This window comes from Hypomesus nipponensis, chromosome 10 (assembly GCF_054491055.1).
Source record: "Hypomesus nipponensis isolate SF chromosome 10, ASM5449105v1, whole genome shotgun sequence".
NCBI classification, from domain to species: Eukaryota; Metazoa; Chordata; class Actinopteri; order Osmeriformes; family Osmeridae; genus Hypomesus; species Hypomesus nipponensis.
Window position 1 is genome coordinate 11,311,980 of NC_140370.1, and position 24,283 is coordinate 11,336,262.

A 24,283-nucleotide genomic window follows, 5' to 3' on the forward strand; every position below is an offset into this window, starting at 1 on the left:
TGCATTTATTATTGTAGGTTTCCATTTTAGGGGAATGTACGGTGGATGTTTGATGTCTGGGTCCATAGCGTAGCTCAGCCCTGGATCCGACTAAATGAACAGCATAATATAAAAAGAAGAGGAACAGTCTTTCATTCAACGAGTGTGTTTGATTGGGCGGTTCGCACGCGCTCACAAGGAAAGATAACGGTGATGTTGCGGCCACGCGCAGAAGCCGTACAGGGAAGAGGCAGGTGAGGTGCGGCCAAAAGGAACTAGCCACTAAAACTAAACCCTACCAAGGCATTGTGGTTACGGAGACCTGTGGATAAAGAGGACATCGACACATACCCCTTGCTTTTGCTGTACCGCGAGAAGAACGAACGGCTTGAAGCGAGGAGGGAATTTGGCACCTGGCTAAGAACCACTATACCTGTCCATCTGGCACGGTGAGCGCTAAATGGTGACATAGACGGACATTAGATAAGGGAGACCGTTGTGGTGGGGGTTGAACAGGTATAATTAAATATAAGAATCTCATATAAGATTTTCTCCGCGACCGCACCTTAAATGGCTTATACTCCTTAAGGTTACATGTACATGGAATGCATGTTCCTGTGTCTGAATAAATATGTGTATTTATCTGATGATACGTTTATTGGTTAGACAGTAGTACGTTACGTTCTCAATTCTCTGGTTACCACTGTTTAGCATCCCAAGACATTGTAAATCATTTGCCTTTGTGTCATTGGAATCTTTCGCTTAGGCAGAATGGATGATTTCATTAGCTGCATTGGTTCTTTATGTTGCAAAGCACATTTTGTGTTGCTTGGAGCATGCACTTACAATTTCTAATGACAGTTCACTTTCAGAGCATTCATGTTACAATAAAGTATAGGTTATTCACTCAATCATTTAGAAATCATGAATATAAAAATAAGAATCATATGATATGCAATTTACCTTTTCTTTAAAGAATGGAATTGAAAAATTGTGTTTTCTCAATGAGTGATTATGGGCTTGATTAAGGCTTTCAATTATCCAGACTAAAGGTCAGACATATGTTGATGTGCCTGCTTTCGATCCCATTGACTAGATCCTTACTTTCTCTATGGTAGAATTACAGAAGCCGCAGGATGGGTAGAGAGCAGTGTTGTGTGTTTGAGCCCAATAGGGTGAATAGGCTGTGTTGAAATGTGGGTCATACGTTAAAAAAACAACATATCATTTTTTTAATTACGAGAACCCTCTTTTAAGATGATTTATCTTATTATTTAAGGTCTTTGTATATTTGAAGAGCTGTAGATGTGGAGTTTTGTTCCACAAAATGCCATATAGGTAGTCTTGGTAGTTGTTCCACTTCCATTGGTATCTTCATTGAGTTTTTGGTTTAATGGCTTTATGGCTTAATTGTGTACCTCAAATTACAGTAAATGAACAGCAAAACAAACTCTCAATCCTTTTATTCAGTCCTTCATCTCTTCCACAATTCTTGTGGGTTTCAGAAGCCCTATAGGGTGGAATCCGTATAATCCAAACAGACTTCTGGATGGGTAAAATTTGTCAGGAAGCTGTGTTTCAGATAAAAGGAATCATCAAGCCAGCACCCATGGCACACTGACCAAACACAGAGGAAACAGTCAAACTCCTCGTCTCTGTATTTCCAGCATGGGTACAAGCTGTCCACTACAGGCCCTCTAAGCTGCCTTCCACCATACTCAAGTAAACTGCTCACTTACCCACTGTCCGACTGGGGCCACTAGTGATTTACTGGTTATGTATTATTTATTGTTTACAAGTCGCCCCTTTACACTCAAGGCTAGAGAGTTTTACAGGCTAGCATTGCAGTTGTTTATGTTTTTGATGAGACAGAGAAAGGGGGTGGGGGAGAAGGGCAGAAAATCAGAGCAGAGAGAAGATTGCAGTGAAATATTAAGGAACTAGCATGAGGCTATAGGAGACAGTGATTCGCAGAGAGACAGCAAGAGACAGACAGCGAGAGGCAGAGAGACAGCGAGAGGCAGAGAGTGATAAAAAGAGCTTGACAGACAGAAAGAGGAGAAGTGAGAGAGAGAGAGAGAGAGAGAGAAAGAGAGAGAGAGAGAGAGAGAGAGAGGAGGGATGCAGACAGTCTGAGGGTGTGTGAATGGTCTCCCTGTTATCCCTGCTGAACACACAGACAGCCATACAGCAGCCCTGCTAGCAGGTGCTGACCCCAACACACAGCAACCACAGGGAACAACAGGTGCAGCCTCTGTTTTCTTCTGAATCTTTTTGGACCGCACACCAACTCTTCATAACTACCACCACAACACCAACAAACACATCAATGCAAAAGGGCTTCTAACAACTAAATATTGACACAAACCAATTGAAATGCCAACTAACCTCAATTATCCAACCATAATAAAATAACAGCACCACCATGGAACCACAGAAATTCAATTTAAAAATCAAGTGTGAAACCAAGTTGAAAACCCAATGGAATGGATAAACTAGTCAAGGTTTCAGGTAAAAGCAATCTAATTGAGCCTGGAAGGAGTGTCTAGTTCCATAGGGAACTATAATGAGCAGTATTGATCTGACAGGGTCCTACTCAATCACACATGCTAAGCTGGTAACAGCACTTCCAGGCAAACATATGCAGGATTGTAGGAAAAAATACAAAAAAAGAGCAAATTAAATCGAGCCTGCTGTGGGCTTTTCTCAGGATGATAGGGCGTGATTTTTAACAGGTTACAGTTGCTGTGTTAAGTTCAGCACCTGTGCAATATGCATTAAAACACTGCTAATTGAAAGTTACAGAAAGAGATAAGCAACTAAGAGGAAGTGTCAATAAAAAAGCAGTTAACAACCAGGTTTCCAATCCACTTACACCATAGCTTTTCCTTTGGATGTATTATGCTGTGAAGCAGTAAATGAATCTGCACAGTGGTCCTGACAAATAAAGCCTCTTTACTTAAAAACTCCCATTTCCCTCAGAGTGTGAAAATCCTTTGCCGTTCTAACTTCACAGTGGGCCAGTGTTTGTGAACCGACAGGATTCCCAATGCACTAGCTCATCAAAAAAGACTGAAAAGAGCCTGTATGGCTCAGATGGATTATAGGCCTCTGACTGCGCAGGCATCTGCTTTATGACCTATACTAGCAGGGTCCTAGGAGCCGGGACTTGAGGAAGCCATTCTTCTAGATTAGGAGGGCAGAGGTGCTGGACTCAACCATGTGGGCCTACTGCCTGTCAGTATGCAGCAAACAAAGACAGGTCTCTTGTAGAAAACCATTTGGTTAGCTCCATATCAGCCTTTTGGGCACATGTATGTGACAGACCACCTTTCCCTCTCTGATATACATAAAAATACAGATATGTTTATTGGTGCTACAGGTATCTGGTTGGGACATGTAGGTCCAGGTTTCCTTGTAGCCCACACATATTGAACATGTGTGAGAGCTGTGTGCTGTGTCAGATGAAAAGCTCCATGGAATGCTGTTTTCTAACGTGTTGATATTTATGGTCTGTTTTATGGCCTGCTTTCTTCCTGGAAGGGCCCCTCCTAGAGCTAGATGCAATCCAGGGGACCCTGTGCTCAGCGTGCGGTCTCTTCAATGGGCATAGTGACGCTCACACACATTTACTTTCCAAGTACATGGCTTTACTAGACCCTTGCAGCTTAGGACACTCGACGCTCAGTCTGCCACACACACTCCATGCACCCTACACAGAGCGCAGGCTCCCGAACAAAACAACTATATCAATAGACAACTCGAATCCAGATGTCTGAGGTACATGCTGCAGTGCACAGGTTGTCTTATCCTCAGAAGCATGCTGCTTTATCACATGACATTAACTGGCTCATTTGATGTGACGTTAGACCGTTCCCTCAGCACTGACCTTCAGGTTGGCTCAAAGTGCAGTATCTGTATTCTCTCTCCAACCGTAGTTATTCTCTCCCACCTCCTGAGTCCTCATTTGCATGATAAAGTATCAGTCCACCTCACACAGACACACAGACACACAGAGACACTCATGCACGCACACAGACACACACACAGACACACACACACACATATATACATGCACATGCAACCTTTTCAGAAATGCAAGTGGAGCTGGCACTTGACTTTTCTGTTCTATTGGAGCCATGCATGGTGTTTGGGAGTTTTCTTGGAAGTGTAGCCTTTTCATACTTTTCTGCTGCGTCCATCCAATTGTGTGTTTTCTAATTAGGTACGCCACAGAGTGTTTATGCCAGGCATGTGGAGAGGCAGCAAAGCCAGACAGACAGACTTGGAAGACGTTTTTATTGGGAGATAAAACCATAGCAGACTTCTTTGTCTCTGCAACTGTAGATGGTTTTTAGTCTGATTATGTTTTGTTGTGGATAATCTGTCTCCTCCTCCTTATTCTCCTCCCAACCCATCCATCCCTTCCTCCATCCCTCCCTCAATCCCTTCCTCCATCCATAGCTCCATCCCTCCCTCTATCCCTTCCTCCATCCATCCCTCCCTCCATCCCTTCCTCCATCCCTCCCCCCATCCCTCCCTCCACCTCCACACAGACTCTGAGGCCTCTCTTTTAATTATGGCTTTTCATCAGAGGCCCAGTCGCCACAGAGGAGAGGGAAGGAGAACAGCAACACAATTATACCTGAGAGAGGAGAGAGCTCTCAGGGGAGAGCTATCATTGTGTGTGTGTGTGTGCGCATTTGATCAACGTCTGTACATTGGTGCTTGTCGGGGGTGTGCACTTGAATGTGTGCGTTTTAAGGTGAGAGTAAAGGTACGTGTGCATCTATTGTATATGTGCATGCATGTGTGTGTGTGCTGTGTATGCCTTAGCCCCCACCATTGTAATGCGTCACCCATATACAAACACCCCCCATTCATTATCTAAGGAGACTGACTGTGGAGAGATGCAATCGCCCGAGTTGGCGGATGTCAGAGAAGCTATATTTACCTTCATTACAGGTGACTGCAGCACCGAAAATGACAGTGGCTCCGATTTCATAAACCTGTCTCACTGGTTCTCAGTAACACAGACCGAGACTGAACATTGGTCAGCGGTACAGTTGTCAGCTCCAGCAGCTGTGATAGTGAACAAAGACACAAGTGTAGCCCCATCTCCACAGCCGTTTAGCAGTCTACCCTTCAGACGCACGGACGTGTGCTGGAGTGTGCCCTACCACAGTAGCCTATGTGCTTATGGTGTGTGTGTGTGTGTGTGTGCCTGTGTGTGCTGCATACTCAAGTCCTCGTCTCCAGCTCTGGGCTGTGAACTGAATGTATATGTGCTTGCTGCAGCAGTGGAGCTCTGTGTAGTAGCGTTTGCCCTTGCTGCAGCTCAGCGCTGCGCAGGAGACGTGTGTGTGTGTATGTGTGTGTGTGTGTGTGTGTGTGTGGGTGTAGGTGTGTGTGTGTGTGTGTGCTGTCTGTATTTTCCTGAGTTTAGTGCAGCACCATAAATACTCTGCTTCCACTGCAGCCTTAGCTGTTGAAAGGCTGTTTCCTTGTAACCCACGGGTCAAGAGACTTCAAGCTGTAACCACGCAAGTGTTCCTTTTTGAGTCTATTCCATCAGATATCACTGTAGAGCGAGGGAAAAATTGAGAGAAGAGGTGGAGAAAGGGAGAGAGAAGGGGCGATGCATATGCAAATGAGGCCATTAGGATCCGAGGTGTGATGCTAATGAGCATAGAGATCTCACCCTCTTGGCCTTTCTAACAGCTTCCCATCACCTCCAGCCAAACCATGATCAGCTGTCTAACCTCTCCCTCCAAACTCCGCTTCCACTTAAGAGCCGACGCTGAAACAGCCTTATATAAACCCCTGGTGTTTTCTTTCGTCTTGATGTTTGCGTCGCATCTGTTCTGGGCACTTTTCCCATGTTAGTCTGCTGTCGTGGTTTCTAGTGGAGCAGTACAGTTCACAGGAGGGGAGACACTATTTAGGTCCAACAGTGAGCTCCAGACACATCAATGGGCAGAGGGGCTGGTAGCAGGAGAGGAGATGCAGGACCTGGGCTCTCTGTCTGGGCTCCTCTCCAGTCCTGGCCAGGCCTTTATAATTACCTATGGCCCAAACCCAGGGGGTTATGGGAATCTCTCTCTCACTCTTTAGTTCTCTCTCTTCCACTCACTCTCTCATCCACTCTTCACTGATAACACACAGATGTGTAGGGGCCTTGTACAGACAAAACCTTCATATTAGCATATAAATGAGGCTGCAGAAGGAATAGTGCATAAGGACATTTAACTGAGAAAAAAATGATTTCTTTAACTCCTAGACACTTAGGGGAAGAGTGTATTAGCCATTAAGGTGTCCTAGCTGATAAGATAAAGACATGACCTGATTGATTCTACTGCAAATCTGTGTGTGTGTTGGGGGAGGAGGGGCATGGTGGGCCTTTGTCTGCTTTTGAGTGCTTGTTAGTCAGCATGGAGCCGGTCGTTTTCTTTAGTCTTCTCCGGGGTTTCTGTTTGCCAGGCAGACAAGCCTGAGCCTGCATTATTGTCTGTATCAGGTCCATTAGAGTGGAGCAGTGTGAAAGTGAAGGTGACCCACTTATCCCAGTGTGTCCCCCCCCCACCCCCGCCCCCCAGACACACACAACTCACCCCCGGGTCCGGCTGCTGAATCCAAGTCTCTTAACTTCCATGGACTCTTAAATGTGGGGAGTGTGTGAGAGTTGTGCAATATGCATGGGATGGGGGGGGGGGATGGGCGGGGGGGGGGGGGGGCATACAGAGTTTGGCTGTGTGTACAGCATGTGAGACAAGGATCGAGAGACTGAGAGAAAAGGGCACCGTTTTCTGGTTCTATAGCAGAGTCTCATACCTCAAATATGTCTCCTTCAGTCAGGTCTGTCTGTAGGCCTAACATCATGTCTAAGTCTCTCTGTCAGTCTCTGAGCGACGCGCACCTTTGCCAGCTTGGTACGACGACGGTGGAATGGACAGAAGGAGACGGTGGGTGAGCGAGCGGGAGAGAGTGAGAAGAAGAGAGAGGACATGTGTCACCTAAAAGCCCTCCCACTGTAGAGTGTTATTCTACGCTGTCATGGCGCGGCACCCTTCAGTTAGAACACACAACAATGAAACTCCTCAATCACTCTCCACCGGCAGGCTGTGTGGTTATCTGTCAGCCATGACTGAGGCATGGCCCAATGTAAACAGCAGCTGACTGTAATGAGAGTCGTTTCATATCCTCCACATCCAACTGGTTTATGATGTGGTCCTGGTTTGGGGTGTTTTTGTAATGAAATCTTTTATCATGTTTGCTGTCATGTTGGGCTGTGTCGGAAAACCATCATCCAACAGTTCTGGCAGGAAATAGTTTATAACAGTGCAAGACAGAAAGGGAAGTGTTGTACTGGGATAGAAATGAGTGTCATTTGAATTGAAGTATGTGCTGATAGAAGGGATTCTTATATTCTGTCAATATTTGCATGCGGTGTAAAGTCCACTTAATCTTCCATCACACAATTCCTCTCTGCCCCTCTCCCCCTCTCTCCTTCTCTCTCCCCATCCCCCTCTCTGAAAGAGAGCCTTCCTGTGTGTGTGTGTTAGAGAGACAGAATCCACCCTGATTCCCTTTACATCTGCTGCAATAGAACGTTGTGGCCTGACATTGCTATTGGTTGCTACGGTAACAGGGGCACAGGGAAGAGTGGCTTTAGTAGCTAACTAGAGAGAGAGAAAGAGAGAGAGAAATGTATTTTGCCCAAGGGCCCAATCACAAGGACACCATTTTACATGAACAGGTCATACACTAGAACACACTAGCTCCAGACACATCACCTCAGTAAAATATGTTAGGAGTTAAATACAAATGCAACTCACACAAACACGCACAAATGCACAATGACTACTGCTTTTTTCTTTAGAAACGACATCAGAAACATTGGTGGGTGGTGTCGTGTTCCAGACCTGGTAGGTGTCCTTCCAGCGTGAGGAGCCTGTCTTCCATGTTAGCCTGACCCTGAGCTCCCCCCTGCTGCAGTGTGCCCCAGTCTCACTTCCCTGGCAGGTCTACCTGCTCAGACCTCACCCTCTCACCCTCTCACCCTCTCACCCTCTCACCCTCTCACCCTCTCACCCTCTCACCCTCTCACCCTCTCACCCTCTCATTAATGCAGAGGGGCAGATTGATTCTGAAGAACGCTTTTGATGTCTGTTAGGAAATAGAACACCTCAGCTTTGATAGAATGATAAAAGGCCAGGTTTTGGGTAGGTGTTGTCATGATTGTGTAATAACGGAGGAGGAATTAATTACTGATTGGCTGATATCATAAGTAAACGCAGCTGATTGGCTAATGGTGTGGGTAAGAGATGGTTATTTTCAAAGCATTTGATTGGCTAATTGTGTGGCTTATGTTATATGTAACTGTTTCCATCTATCCCCCACAGCTGGTGACCATGACAACCATGTCAGTATCACATCATTAAGCCACTCAAATCTCACTAAAAGTGATCTAACTGAGTGGAACAAATACCTGACCTCTCTCTCTCTCTCTCTCTCTCTCTCTTTGTCTCTCTCTTTCTCCCAATGCTCTTATTTTTATATGGATAGCCAATAGCATTTGATAAAGAGCCCTAGAGCCTCTCTGAGTAGTCAGTAGCATGCTGCAATATACAGCCCTTGGCACCCCTATAGCCAATAGTGTTCTTCAATATGTTGCCCTTGGCCTAGATCTGATGTGATTTTGGAGATCAATAACCTTGATCAATACAAACTTTAATGAGGATGCATCATCCCTCATTGGTTGCAAGCTATGTGTATGTGCATGTGCATGTGTGTGTGTGTGTGTTTGTGCATGTGTGTATGTGTGTGTGTGTGTGTGTGTGTGTATATATGTTCTATATCCACTGGCTTCAAGGTTGGGGTCAGTCACAGTAATGGAATCGAAATATCCTTTCTAAAGCTTAGAAATGGAATGGAGGAAAAATGGCCCTATATTATCTCCCAAATCGGCCATATTGAAATTGCATTGATAGCCAAGCCCCAGTCTGAGTCCTCCTTCCTTGGTTAGATCAGGTCTAGAGTCATCCCCACTGAGGAGAGAGAGGGGGGTTGTTCCCCCAGCCACCTAGCTCATCTGGACTGCAGTGGAGCTCTCCGACTCTTCAGCTTCTCCAGGCTTCCCTGCCACCAGCTGTCATTCAAACGCCATGTGCCTGTAATGCAATACGACAGCTGCATACTGCAGTGTGTGTGTGTGTGTGTGTGGGGGTATGTGTGGTACGTGCTCCTGCACATCTAATAAGAGCTGTCATCTTATCACCTTAGCAACAACAGCCCATCTACCTTTCAACTCTCTATTCTATCTCTGTGACAACAGTCATTTATACTTTTATCCTGTGGCAGGCCAGCAGAGAGATGGAGAGAGATAGAGAGCGAGGGGAAAGAACAACTGAGGGAGAGAGAAGAGGGAAGGATATGATGGAGGAGGGGAGAGGGAGGAGGGGAGAGGGAGGAGGGAGGAGGGAGGAGGGAGGAGGGAGGAGGGAGGAGGGAGGAGGGAGGAGGGAGGAGGGGAGGAGGGGAGAGGGAGGAGGGAGGAGGGGAGGAGGGAGGAGGGAGGAGGGGAGAGGGAGGAGGGAGGAGGGAGGAGGGAGGAGGGGAGAGGGAGGAGGGAGGAGGGAGGAGGGAGGAGGGAGGAGGGAGGAGGGAGGAGGGAGGAGGGAGGAGGGGAGAGGGAGGAGGGAGGAGGGAGGAGGGAGGAGGGAGGAGGGAGGAGGGAGGAGGGGAGAGGGAGGAGGGAGGAGGGAGGAGGGAGGAGGGAGGAGGGAGGAGGGGAGAGGGAGGAGGGAGGAGGGGAGGAGGGGAGAGGGAGGAGGGAGGAGGGGAGGAGGGAGGAGGGAGGAGGGGAGAGGGAGGAGGGAGGAGGGGAGGAGGGGAGAGGGAGGAGGGAGGAGGGAGGAGGGAGGAGGGAGGAGGGAGGAGGGAGGAGGGAGGAGGGAGGAGGGAGGAGGGGAGGACATGAAAAGGGGATGAGAGAGCGAGGTCCATTTAATTGTAAAAGCATAGATAGTACGCTGTTCTCTGTTACCTTCACTTTCTCAATTCTTTTGGCCCATGTTTCCCCCCCCCATCCCCCACCCCTCCCCCCCAGGCCATTCTCCTGTCCTCCTCTCTTCTTCTTGTCTCTTCCCTCCATCTTATTCTCATGTTTGGGAATGTCGTCATGGGTTGTACAAGACTAACAGTTCCCCATTCCCTGCTGTCTCCTCTTCTGCTGTCCTCTCTCCCTCCTCCTCCCCTGCTTCTTCTGGTGTTACATGGTGGCATCAGCACAGGACAGCTGGCTGTTTGTATGTGTGTGCACATTTGTTTGTACAAGGTGTGTGTGTGCTCATCTGAAAGGTTTTTCTACACAGTTGGTTCAGTGTGAAACTGATGTGGAGATAAATGTGCCAATGAATGTTCATTCACACTTTGACTGTTTAACCCCTGTTAAATGTGGGAATTTGTGTGTGTGGGGCAGTTTTTCTTTCCATTTGACCCCCTGGTGGCTTTCGTTGAATGAAATCAACCCTTACCCATGACACCTAGCAAGCTTGACCCCTGTAGAATGCTGAATGATTGTTCACTCCCCCCCACCCATCCAGCTCCCTCTCTACATGACCTGCATCTCGCTCTCCTTTCCCTCCCCCCTCCCTCCCGTCACAGTGACTGACTCAAGCTGGTCTACAGAGTTTTTCTTGACCTTTGGATGGCCATATATAGGAAAACAATCAGTGTTAGGGACATTAGCTCTAACAGCAGCTTTCAAGGTCTGTGACCAGCCTATACTGCCCAAAAAGGGGAGTATATGGCTCTGGATTCAATTAAAATTACTGAACAATTAGTCTCCTTCCCACATAAAAAGGCCATAGTACAGCCCAGAATGGACAATGGGGCCACATTGAGCGTCCATTCACACAATGACCAGTGGGCTCAAGCCAGATTGGTGGCAACATTCTGTCTCCTGACCTTCTGACACTGCCCACTCTCCTCTCACACTCCCCGCTGACCGCTTGTTCACTCTCTTTCTCTCTCACACACACGCACACATGCCCACGCTAACACGCATATACACACAAGCACAGCCACCCGACTGGTCACAAATTTTCTTTCCCCTTTCCTTTCACAGTGCCCGTGCTTTGCTGCCATGACGACCATGGCCCCTCCCCTCACGTTACTACTCCTGCTCCTGCGATTGGCTGAGGGTTCTTTCCCAGAGGAACCCAGTCCCCTCAGCTACGCTCCCTTAGAGGGTATGTATTTGTGTGAGTGTGTGCGTGTGCGTGTGTGTCAGTCTAGCATTGATGAACGACCTTCGGGTGACTGTCAGACAGACAGGTCAGGGGTCATAGTCTTGGTCTTAAGCTGTTTTCTTAGAAATCTTCCATGCCACAATGCCAAGGAGCGAGAAGGAACGACTATCCTTGTCAACCTATTTAGTTTCTGAGAGATAGAGCGGGGGCGGGAGAACGAGAGGTACGGAGAGGTGCAGCTTCAAAGAGACGCGGGTGGAGTTTCAGAGGCAGGGGTGGAGGAGGAGGAAGAGGAGGAGGTCCCCATGGGAGGACAGAGCAGAGATGGGGAGAACGAAAGAGGAGAGGAAGAGATGGATGGATTTGTGTTTTACCCAGCCCTGCAGTCAAGGACAGTGGGATGGATCTCTATCTCCTGTCGCCCCTCCTAGCCTGGCTCCTGATGAAGGCTCCCACTGGAGACATTACTGTGTCCTCTACTCTTAACCTTCCCTGGGGTGCATCCACAGTGTCTCTCTCTCTCTGTCTGTCTCTCACACACACTCACTCTCTCTCTGTCTGTGTGTCTCTCACACACGCACACACTCTCTCTGTCTGTGTGTCTCTCAGTCGTGCGGAGGTATCCAGTGTTTTTGGGTCGAGCTCACCGTTTGGCCCAGAGGCAGGAGCTTCACATCCAGACCATCCTCCAGATCAACCGCACGCTCTACATCGGAGCTAGGTGACTATAGGCAACAACCTCTGCCCCCTCACCTCCTGCCCCTAGGCCTCGCCCACATATGTAGTAACCTGTGTGGGTGTGTGTATTTGTGTTTTAGGGATGACCTGTACAGAGTAGAACTGGATAATAACATGTCTGGTGAGGAGATGTTTTATAGCAAGGTAAGACCATGACCCCATCACACACACGCGCGCGCGCACACACACGCTCACACACACGTTCACCCGAGTCGTGTTTTGTTGTCATGGCAGAAGCGGACGTGGGAATCCAATAAGAACGATATCCGAGTCTGCAGGATGAAGGGCAAACATGAGGTTGGTTCATATTACACACACGCACACACACACCTGGACAGACTCACGCACAGATTAGCTATGAACCAGGCTCATCAGAACTTCACCCAGGCCCACCCATTGCTAGGACTGAGGACCAACACCTGCATCCACCTCTACACTCACTCAAACAAACGGCGTGGCCCTAATGCATTCACTGCCCTTCTCATACACACAAAGCAACACAGCTGCAACCACACGCACCTGCGTGTTTGTCCGTACCCTCCAGGACACTGGACCCCAGCACGGCGGAACACATCATCGAGGGGGATGTTAAACTAATGGGTGGGAAGCTCTGCACTGAATCGGATCCTGGAAAACGGATCTAAGCTTCATATGAATGCATGGCCAAGCACATAAAGAGACAGAATGAGGCCAGAATCAGAAAGGAAATGGGGGGGGGGGGGGGTGGTTGGACACAAAAGTGGAAGAGTGACACAGTCTTAAGGGAGAGAGAAGAAATCACGACTGATGGAGGCAAGGATGGAAAGATGAGAGAGGAAATGAGAGAGTTATGGTACATGGGGATTAAAAGAACTCTGGAAAGAGATAAAAGGAGAGGAGGCAAAGAGAAAGCTGGAAAGTGAAGGTAGAGAGAGGGAACATGGGGGAGAGAGCCAGCAGGGAGATAGAGAGGGATGTGAAATCAAGGGACACAGATGAAAGGAGAAAAGACTACCAGTATCAAAGGTGTGTGTTTGCGTGTATGTGTGTGTGTGAGAGAGAGAGAGAGAGAGAGAGAGAGAGAGAGAGAGAGAGAACGAGAGAGAGGAAGGAGGAGACGGAGGAGGTGAAGGAGCATGTCTAGTTAGCTCAGATGGGTCTCATAAGAGAGAGTGTTTCCACGCTTACTAAAGCTCCAGCAGACACAGAAAGTTATTGCTCCCTTTGAAATGAGGGGATCAATCTCAACATGTTGTTGAGGTTGTAAACCAGATTTAAGACTCCGGCTGTTTCCCCACAGCCACAGAGATCCAGGTCTTATCTTAATACTTCTTCTTACAGTGTCAGGTTTACTTGTAGGTTCCCAAAGTTCCTACATCACTGACTGGCCCCTCTTTCCTCTCTTTATATCTTCTCCCTACTCTCTCCTTTCCTCTTGTCTCTGTCTTCCCTCCTCTCTTTCTCTCTGCTCTCTCCTTTCCTCTTGTCTCTGTCTTCCCTCCTCTCTTTCTCTCTGCTCTCTCCTTTCCTCTTGTCTCTGTCTTCCCTCCTCTCTTTCTCTCTGCTCTCTCCTCTCTCCCTTGTTTCTCTGTCACCAGGTGGAGTGTCGTAATTTCATCAAGGTCTTATTGAGCCAGTACGGTGGACTGTTTGTGTGTGGAACAAATGCCTTCAACCCCTTGTGTGCCAACTACACCGTGAGTATCTTTATTTTTCCTCTGTCGGTTCATCAGTCGGAAAATGGATCTGTCCGTCTGAAGGAAACGCTGTGTGTGCGTGTGTGCGTGTTCCAGAGAGACACCCTGGAGATGGTGGGAGAGACAGTCAGTGGCATGGCTCGATGCCCCTATGACCCACGCCATGCCAACGTGGCGCTGTTTGCAGGTAGGTCGTGCTCGAGTGAAGGCTGTTCCAGACTGAACATCTGTTCCCAGCTGAACTGATCCAGTCAGACTGGACCTCTGATGAGGGCTCCATAGCCCTGTACTCAGGAATGATTTATAAGATGTTCTGCAATGTTTACTTTAAACCCCCAAACCTCTTTTCTTTTACTCATCGTCTGCACTCTGTCATCGCCCTCCCACTCCCTACTATCTCTCTCTCTCTCTTTGTTTTGGTCTCTGTATTTCTCTCTCTTTGTCTCTCTCTCTCATTCCCTTCACCCTCTTTCCCCTCTCTCTCTCTCTCTCTCTCTCTCTCTCTCTTTCTCTCTCTCTCTGCCTCTCTGCCTCTCTCCTTTTCTCTCTTTCTTAGAGGGTAATCTCTTCACTGGAACCGTCACTGACTTCCTTGCGATCGACGCAGTGATCTACCGCAGCCTTGGAGACAGCCTCGCCCTCCGCACTGTCAAGCACGACTCCAAATGGTTCAGAGGTACCACCGTCGCCTCTGATTGGCCCAGGCTCATCCTTCAACCCTTCTTAGCCTTAGGGCAGTTACCTAATGCATATTGAAAATGTGCTCACAATTGTAAAATAACTTAATTACTAAGGCCAAATAAATCAATGAATAAGCAAGGTCTTGTTGATATTATTGCACAGCCCTATCTGTAACTCTTCAATCAGCATCTCACTCAGAAACAACATACACACACACACACAAACACGCACAAACACACACACAGACATACACACGAACAAACAGCAGCCAACTAGCAGACCTACAGGTCAGGGCTAGAACAGACAGGAATGAATTAATGATAAATAAGGTCCCGGTGTTTGTCCATGCTGATGAATTAAACAGGACATAAATGTTTCATGGCTGACCCATGGGTCCAGCCACCATATTGCTGTATTTGTTGTTACAGCGTGGTGTTAGGAGATATGAGCTGGTACACGCTCTCCCCTCCAGCACTGAGCCCCTCTGTGTGTTGTTATTCTCAGAGCCGTACTTTGTGAATGCAGTCGAGTGGGGGCCTCATATCTACTTCTTCTTCAGAGAAATGGCCATGGAGTTTCACCACCTAGAAAAGGTAGGTATATATACACTGTATATTGTATATATATATATATATATATATACACTCTCTCTCTGTCTCTGTATTTCTCTCATAAATAATTTTTTTCTTACCTGTGTGTGTGTGTGTGTGTGTGTGTGCGTGCGTGTGTGTGTGGGTGTAGGTGATGGTGTCCCGGGTGGCTCGTGTGTGTAAGGGGGATCTTGGGGGCTCCCAGCGTGTGTTGGAGAAGCAGTGGACTTCGTTCCTGAAGGCCCGGCTGAACTGCTCCATCCCTGGAGACTCTCACTTCTACTTCAACCTGCTCCACGCCACCAGCGACATCATACGCATGCAGGGTCGGGACGTCATCCTGGGACTGTTTTCCACGCCGCCCAACAGGTACGTCCACACACACACACACAAAGCTCATTTTGTTAGGCCACGTCCAACTCATCGGATGAGATCCAAAGTATTTTATAGTGAAGTGGAGAATGTGGGCCATGTTTTTGCTAATTATTGCAATCTCCCTCTCCCTCTCTCCTGCTCTGGCAGCATCCCTGGCTCTGCAGTGTGTGTGTTTGACATGCAGCAGCTGGCTCGGGTTTTCGAGGGACGCTTTAAGGAGCAAAAATCCCCTGAATCCATCTGGACACCCGTGCCTGACGAGCTGGTTCCCAAACCCAGGTATTCTGTATTCACGGTCCCTCTTTCTCTCTCTCACACACACACACACTTACACACACAGACACACACAATCGCACTCACACACACAATCGCACGCACACACAGCCTAATATCCCAGACAAAGCTCTAAAGCTGAAACAAATTGTTTCATTGAAGGATCCTTCAACGAACTACACTGCAGCTAACCGTCTCCCTCCTTCTCTCTCGTTGTCCCCCTCCACCTCTTCCTCTCTTCACGTGTCTCTCAGGCCAGGGGGCTGTGCGGTGCAGGGGTCTCGCTTCAGCTCGTCCAGCGCCTACCCTGATGAGGTGTTGAACTTCGTTAAGACTCATCCTCTGATGGATGAGACAGTTCCTCTGCTGGGACACAGACCCTGGGTGGTTAAGACCATGGGCAGGTAGTGAAGCCACGCTTCTCCAACCTATACTGCGCCACACGGTGCTGAGCTGCACTGCGCTAGGTTACGCTGCACCAGCCTATGCTACACTACCCTACACAACGTCACGCTACTTACGGACTAGACAGCTAATGTGGCTGAAGGTCTGATCTGCGTCTATCTGTTTCTACCCTTCGCCCTGCCTTTTTCTCGCTGTTTCTGTCCGTCTCACCTGTCTTTGTCACTGACGTGGTTTCATTGGGTGTCTCCCTCTTTGTCCAGGTACCAGTTGACATCCATGGTGGTGGACATGGAGGCCGGTCCTCACAAGAACCGGACTGTGCTGTTCCTGGGCTCCACCCGAGGGACCATCCTCAAATTCCTCATGGTGCCCAACGAGGAGAGCTCCCCCTCGCACAGCAGCGTGTTCCTGGAGGAGGTGGAGGGATTCAACCCAGAGAAGTGAGAATGCTGCATCATAGCGTTGCTAACCAACACTCCTGTCCACCGTACCGTCCTATCACTGTTAGGGTCAGAGCCCTTAGGGCTTGAATCAAACAGAGGGTCAATTTGGTCTTTCTTCTCCTCCTACCCTGTCTTCCTCCTCCCCTCTCCCCCTCCTCTCCTTTCTCCTCCTCTGTGGAGATGTGGGGAGGATTCGGTGGCGGCGCGCCAGCTCCTGTCCCTGTCTCTGGATCGCACCAGTCACACTCTGCTGCTGGCCTTCCCCTCCTGCCTGGTCCGAGTCCCCACGGCACGCTGCCATCTGCACTCTCGCTGTATGAAGTAAGTGGGCACAGGCACACACACACACACACCCTCACAGCATCAGATACAATTTTCTTTGAATATAATTCATCCTGAATCATCAGCTTGAGTGTGTGCGTGTGTGTGTGTGTGTGTGTGTAGGAGCTGCCTGGCCTCCAGAGACCCCTACTGCGGCTGGACCAGAGGCAGCACCTGCTCCTTCCTCAGGCCAGGGACACGGTAAGATCATCACGGTTACTAGGTTACAACCTCTTCTGACGAGGGGTTTCAGTTAGCTCCATTTTGATGCTAGTGAATGTTATATTTCGATACGTTATGTTATTATGTTGTCCTATTTTTGTTCAGGTTAGGTTATGCTTTTTAAATAATTTTTGTGAGTATTTTATTAAATCTGCTTTATTGTGATGATTACAAATCTCTTGGTGTCAATCATGTAATCCATTGTTCACGTTTGCTGCAGGCTGCCTTTTCAGCAAGACGTGGAGTATGGCAACAGCTCCTCCCACCTAGGAGATTGTGACGGTAGGTGACATAACTACACAAGCAGGCTGGATGGAGGTATTATATCAGCCTGCCTGCCTGCTGGGACAAACTGTTCTGGTGCCCAACAGCAAGCCCCACCTAGTGGTGGGATTCTGCCCTGCAGCGATGGATAAATTGGCCAGATTTGGATTTCATGCTTAACTAATGACAATGTGAGCCCATTCTGTTTAATTAATCAGCGTGCTATTGTCCATTTGTAGTGACGGGGATTATCCTCTGTGGCATCAATTGGGTCAGACCCAAACATACTTTCATGTTGTGTGAAGATTGTGAGGATGTGCAAGCTTGTGCAGCAGCTTCATTAACTGAGGTTTTAGATATCTGGTATCCATCTCTGTTGAATAGCTTCAGTCACAATCCTCCCAGCATGAGGAGTTTTAATTGGTTGACAGAGGAAGCAGTATGCCTCTTCTGTCAAAGGAGGACAGATCTCAGTATGCAAATCTCTGTGCCCAAAGCTGCATGTCTGGCATTGTGGATAATAAAGCCAGCCAATAGAGTGTGCACAGTTAACAATGATGTCACAAGTCACAGAGCTAACAGTTCACTGCCTCCACAGACAGATCGGGAAAACCTGTGTTTACGTAAATGTCAATTCTGACTTATCAGTTGTCAATGTTGTCAAATGAGTCCATTTGTGATAACTGTTCCGTCAGTTCTAGAACAGCTCTACGCTGCTACAAAGCCTGTTCTACATTCACACCACATTCGACGCATCACATTCCAAGTCTAGATCTCCTGCGCACTCCAGCACCAAGCTGTGAGTTTGGGCTGGTGGGGAGAGAGAGCGGTGGCCAAGCCCAGAGCCACGTGTGCTGCTGTGTGCTCAGATGGGAGCCATTAAGCGCTCGCACATTGGAAACCCAGACCCAACCTATGACGTGTTGCAGAGAGAAACCTTTCCACGCCAAGCAGAAAGCCCACAGTGGAAAACTGTGAGAGCAGAGTTGACTGGTCTGTGACTGATGAAGAGTGCAGTCCTCTCTCAGCCCAGAGCCTTGAGGTCCTCAGGGGCAAGCTGGAGAACAATGAGGGGTCAGAGCTTCTGGGATGTGCACAGCAGCAACACACTGAATGTAGTAGAACAGGAGAGGGTATGAGAGCAGAACTCTGCATCTGTCCCTGTGTGTGTCCTCTGGCCAGGTCTCCTCCAGCAGAGCCTGCTGATTGAGCCCGAGAGCCTGGTGTCCCTCAACCTCCTGGTGGCGTCTGCGGTCTCGGCCTTCACCATCGGGGCGGCCCTCTCCGGCCTCGCCGTCTGCTGGATCATGGCCCACAAGCCCGCCAGCCGTCGCCAGGGCAACACGCCCCAGTCCTCCATCCAGCGGCGCGACAGGGGCATGCTGGGCACTGGTGGAGGGGGCATGGGTGGCTCAGTCCTGAGCGTGACGCGCCAGGGAGGCGGGGACAGGCCCTGCTCCCAGGGCGGGGAGACGCTGTTCGTCATGCCCAACGGCTGGGTGAAGTCTGGGGACCTGGACCCCGGCTTCCTGCCCACTCCGGAGCACACGCCCCAGCAGAAGCGCCGCGGTCTGCGCCTCTCCGACTCCAACTCTGGGGGTTGGGACACCAGCCAGACCTACCTGGGAGGGGGTTCGGTGGGGCTGGGCTCCCCCTGCCCCCTGCCGCCCTCTCACCACCCCTCCACGGCCGTCTACCTGACCACCAGACTCTTCCAGCAAGGGGGAGGAGGAGGGGGGAGGCACGGGGGGGATGGGCGAGGAGGCAGCGAGACCCCGCGCCAGCACTACGTCTGTCTCAGCAAGCCCCGGGGAGCGGGGGAGAAAGGGGGCAGGGGGACACCAAATGCCCCCCTCAGGAAGTCGGCTGGAGAGTATGTGTACCCCATGACCCCCCAGGACTCGCCAGAGCGTCGGAGGGTGGTGTCGGCCCCCAGCGCCCCAATGGAGTTCGGTGAGCCCCTGCCTTTGCGCTGGCCTGCCCCGGAGGGCTACCTCCTCAGCAGCCATGGCATGGTGCCCATGCCCCTGCCTCCGACTTCCATGGTGGCCCCCAGCGGCCAGCCCTACGTGGCCCAGCAGCATACCCCCGGGCTGGGCAGGGCTCTACTAAGGGGGGCCTTGGGGAGAGGCGAGCTGGGGGAGCTGGTGGATCTCAGCCAGTTGATGAGTAAGAAGGGCTGCAATGAGAGGACTCAAGCTGGCCAGTGAGAAATCGCGATGGAGGAAAAAGAGAGGAGGAAGAGAGGGAGGGAGCGAGCGAGCCACTGATTGATGCAAACTAGAGTGTCCAAACACTCTTCTCAATTTCTCTGCCTCTATTTTCACCCTATCTTTACCCTCTTTCCACCTGATATGTCCCTCTCACTCATTCTCAATTTTTCACTTTCTCTCTCATTGTCATTTAACTCTTCCGATCTCCTTTGCTGATCTCCCCCAGACCCCATCTCCCCTCCCCCATGGCTCTACTTTCTCTGTAACTGGCTGTTTCTACTGCCACTCACATCCTGCCTCACGCTGATTGGCCAAGTTGTTGCTGTGTCTGCATTGCAGAGTTACCTCACCCTCCTGCTGGAGAGGAAGAGGAAGAGGAATGAACAAATGAAAGAAAGAGGGAGGGAGGGAAATGGAAGAGGTAGAGAAGAGGAGAGGTGGGAGAGAAGATAACCTTGTGAATCACAAAATGACACCGCTCTCCTCATGCAGGGATAAGGCGAATAAGAACAACATGGATGCTCGGAGACTTCTCTGTCCCTCCTGACAACTGCCTAGGTCCAGGAAAGAGATAGAGTTGTATGATAACCAAGAAGACAACGGTGTGAACTATGTAAATGTTAAGACTGCTTGTTTCAGCATGATCACACTGCAGGCTGCAGGTGACTTGAACATACTCTCTTCAGCCTCACAAGGCTAAAACACTGAGGTCATTCCGACTGCCAACGTGAGCAGAACACCAATGGCGGAGGGAGGGAGACTGAAAGAGGCGGGGCCTGTGTGTGTGTGTGTGTCTGTGTGTGTGTGTGTGTGTGTGTGTGCGTGTGTGCTGGAGTGTTTGGGGTGTTCAGGTGGAATCTCCAGCAACTCTGAGGGTTTGGATTTCTCCGACAGTCTGGTGTTGTGGAACATGCCGGAGCCATGATACACACTAATGTACAGGACACACAGACCTATGAAATGACAACACACGCACGCACACACACACACTCTTCGGTGAAAGAGTGTATTGGTAAAGAGGGTATTGATTGGGAGTGTGTGTATGAGACGAGCTGGGTTTTAAAGCCCCAACCCTTCCTCAGTGCGATGAGAAGATCATAACTCACCTTACTGAAGAGGAGAGTCGGACTGAAATGTCAGCACTATTTCTGCCAGCTACACGTTCTCCGTAATGACATGGTACCATCTCATCCCTACATCCCTCTATTTCTTCATCTCCATCACTTCATTCCTTCCACTTCATGTATTTTTTAATGACCAATAATTCCAGCCGGGTAGGCATGTGCAGAAATGGGAGGACGTTTTAGCGGACGAGTGTGTGTGGGTTGGTAGAATGTCATAATGGACCTGTTTACACCCCACAACATGAACTAACCATGAGGGGACTGCATGAATACACTGTCATGCAGACTGTAGGTATACTAGGTTGCACACACTATGTCATCTCCTTCACACTCTCATCCCATCCTTCATTTAGTCATCAAATATTGCATCATTACACACGGGTCTTTCATCATGTAGGTCTGCATTCACCTGACATTGGCTCATTATGTACTGTAGCTTGACTATGGATTGTAAGTAGTTCAAGGTTCCTCAGAGGTATGAGAGCTGAATGACAGTTACTGTCTCTTGGATTCAGGGTCGCAGCCCGACACCTGGAAGAGTTAATGGCGATTTCCCCAGAGCTCAAATGAGACCATATATTCCCCTCATAAAAGTGTCTGCTGCCATGACGGGGTCACCGATAAGGCCCAAGTCACAGCTCTGAAGAGGGGGAAGGAAGGAGGCAGAGAGGGTTCTGATGGAAGGAGGCAGAGAGGGTTCTGATGGAAGGAGGCAGAGAGGGTTCTGATGGAGAGAAGGGAGAGCACAGAGAGGGTTCTGATGGAGAGAAGGGAGGAGGCAGAGAGGGTTCTGATGGAGAGAAGGGAGGAGGCAGAGAGGATTCTGATGGAGAGAAGGGAGGAGGCAGAGAGGGTTCTGATGGAGAGAAGGGAGGAGGCAGAGAGGGTTCTGATGGAGAGAAGGGAGAGCACAGAGAGGGTTCTGATGGAGAGAAGGGAGGAGGCAGAGAGGGTTCTGATGGAGAGAAGGGAGGAGGCAGAGAGGGTTCTGATGGAGAGAAGGGATCGAAAAATACCAGTAAAGCCAAAAGTTGCGGCAGTAACAGAGACAGACCTGGAAACCAAAGGATCTGGTCCGTCATTCAGGGGAAACAGTTCCAACGTGTCCCAATAGAGAAAATGATGTTCTGTTGTCTGACAAACTCCAGCTCAACCATGCGGTATATCAGTCGTTTCGCATGAGTAGAGATATGGTTTAGCCATGCCTATGCTACACTTGACCTTGCTTATTACGGACTACATCATTTTCTCGACCTGTGCTTTGTGGTAACATATACGTCAATATTCATGACAATGCCTTTCTTCTCCATCTTCATGTGCCAGTCATTCACCTTCAGCTTTAGGTAACATATGGCCTATCAGGTGAAGCGAAAGTGCCATAATGACCATTTGCTCCATTTAGGAGGCATACTCTGCTCATTTGACACTGTGATGTTGTTGAATTGTTTCAAATTTGTACAGTATCACTTGTTGCTGTGTAATATGATAATGATGAGTAATTTCAAAATGTCGCCTTCAAAAACTGAATGTTTTTTTTCCTCCATAACTCAGACTTTAGCCTTTGCTGTTTGAGCTTTCATCAAGTAGAAATGCTGGGATCATCCTGTCTGAGGTTTGTTTAGATACTACTAAGGGAGCAAACTACTACAACGACTACATACAGTATAATATAAAATCTTATGAAAAAATGTACGGCCTCTTTTTTCATGACATGTATGAACAAGTTTATTGTGCTTTACTAGTATGAATATGTGAGCAGGCCATATATGTGACATATTTTGTGTTCCAACGATCATATCGTGATTGTAGTTTATGAGCCAACCTTCAAATAAGGTGATCTTGAGACGCGATGTCAAGCACTTTCAATGTTCTGCGTTGTGGAGGGGATTGTGTCTTGTTTGTTGACTGGTCTATCTTGATTGTCTGCCCTTTCTATCCTTGCCAGTAAACTGCCACACAATTGAACCTTGATAGTTTCCATCCTCAGTGAATGTATATACAGTATTCATTTGCTCATAATACTGTGCCGTAGTACACAAAGGAAAAGCACAATGTTTCGTTTTTTTTTTTTAAGGAGTTGTTCTGTATGTACTGTATATTACTGTAAATAGTCTATTTGAAGGTAACCTAGCCTATCAACTTGGATTGGATTTTTTTCTTTTCTCCTTTGAAATGGAACTGTCTTGGCTGGGTGCAGGTTCCAATAGACAATGCTGTGAATAAGGTGTGTGTACAGTATTTACCTTTATATAACTGAATGCTGACATTGGCCAGCTATTTTTCTTCATTAGACTAGACACAGTCTTGTCCCGGTGATCAGCGTGTAAACGGAAAGTGTTCAGTTGACTTGGCTGGATGCTGTTGATGTCTGCAGTTGCAGTAAATTTCATCACAAAACTGACTGAGCATAACTGTACTTTGGGTTTACTGCTATTAAATGGTTAATCAAATTAACTGTGTTTGAATGAAGATGACATGATGGAGAAAGGAGGGAGAATTAAGAGATCACTGCAAAATTATCAATCAATTCTTATTATGTGCTTGAGTAATAAAAAATAAAAAAAAGTTTTATAAACTGCTAACATTTCCACCAACATTTCTACCAAAATGACAATATTTGTATTTGGAATTTTGAATGGTGCTAGTAGTTTATAGAATAAACAAAACTTTACATTTAGCTCAAAACCAGGGAAAGTGATAATTTTCCAGTGGTCTCTTTATTATTGCCAGAGCTGTATATTGTGTATATGTATTATAATTTATGCAAGGTGTACTTAATGGCATTGGGTAGGCCTACTTAAAATGTAAGGTATGTTAGCATCAACTAAGGTAGTCACTGGTCTACTCATGTAAAACTTACTGACGGGGAATGATTTCTCTCTTACCACTAGAGGTCGCTGGAAGCCAGTGTTTGCTCTGAGGCTAAGGAACGTGCGCCACACGACCCCGTGTAGGTCAGGCTGTCTCAGTTCACACTGGCTGAAGTCAATTGAGAAGAAAAGAGAGTACTTAGTTTGAGTTGCAACTCGCAAACCTTTAGGCATGGACAAGAATACCACTATTTGTTATAGAAATCAGATGGCTTTGATGGTCTAACATATGCAATCGACCCAACAGACAGAAATAGCAGACTTCAGATATGGCTGCAGAACAGAGGGAAGCAATAAGGTCAACCAAAGGTTAAGTAGTAAACACAATCTATTTTTATCATGTTGTATAATATCAGACTACCAAACATGCACCTTTGTACATAACTGCTACAATTCTCAGCTGAAAGTACAGTATCTTGAAAAGCTGTCTGAATTGACTTATAACATTGAGTATTGTGAGTATGCTGGGAGATAGTAGCTTAATAGCCTATGCCAGCATATGAAAGCATATTTTCAGAGGCCACACTAGAGTCTATCTGTCAGAACTCCCTGGCTGGACCGGGGGAGATGAGCTCACAGGCAGGCTAGACTATGAAAGGACATAATGGAATTGAATCATTACGGTGAAGTGTGCTCGCGTGGGCATTTTGATCAGGAAGTAGCGTGCATCTTTCAATCTTTCTAATGAGCAACCTGCCTTGTTCAAGTCACAGTCATTTGGAAGAAAAATCACTCAGTAGAAATGTAATAGCTAATGGAATCCAAGTAGCAGTTAGAGGTGCACAATCCATTCAGCAACCAGCTGGTATTTCTGCACCAAAAGTGTGTTGCCAGTTAGATGGCAGCTCCTGTAGCTG

The 24,283-nt window shown here is 48.2% G+C and overlaps 1 protein-coding gene across 1 annotated transcript; it reads left to right on the plus strand.

Moving 5' to 3' along the window:
- Nucleotides 1-11: 11 nt before the first annotated feature.
- Nucleotides 12-19,499, plus strand: LOC146271700 (semaphorin-6B-like). The gene is made up of 17 exons (XM_084707243.1): nt 12-428; nt 11,108-11,231; nt 11,841-11,952; nt 12,050-12,113; nt 12,204-12,266; nt 13,547-13,645; nt 13,742-13,832; nt 14,202-14,321; nt 14,831-14,919; nt 15,068-15,285; nt 15,439-15,570; nt 15,819-15,968; nt 16,230-16,409; nt 16,593-16,733; nt 16,857-16,934; nt 17,176-17,237; nt 18,402-19,499. Exons 2-17 carry the CDS (start codon nt 11,126-11,128, stop codon nt 19,427-19,429), a joined length of 2,733 nt encoding a protein of 910 aa, XP_084563369.1. The 5' UTR covers nt 12-428; nt 11,108-11,125; the 3' UTR covers nt 19,430-19,499.
- The last annotated feature ends 4,784 nt before the right edge of the window (nt 19,500-24,283 follow it).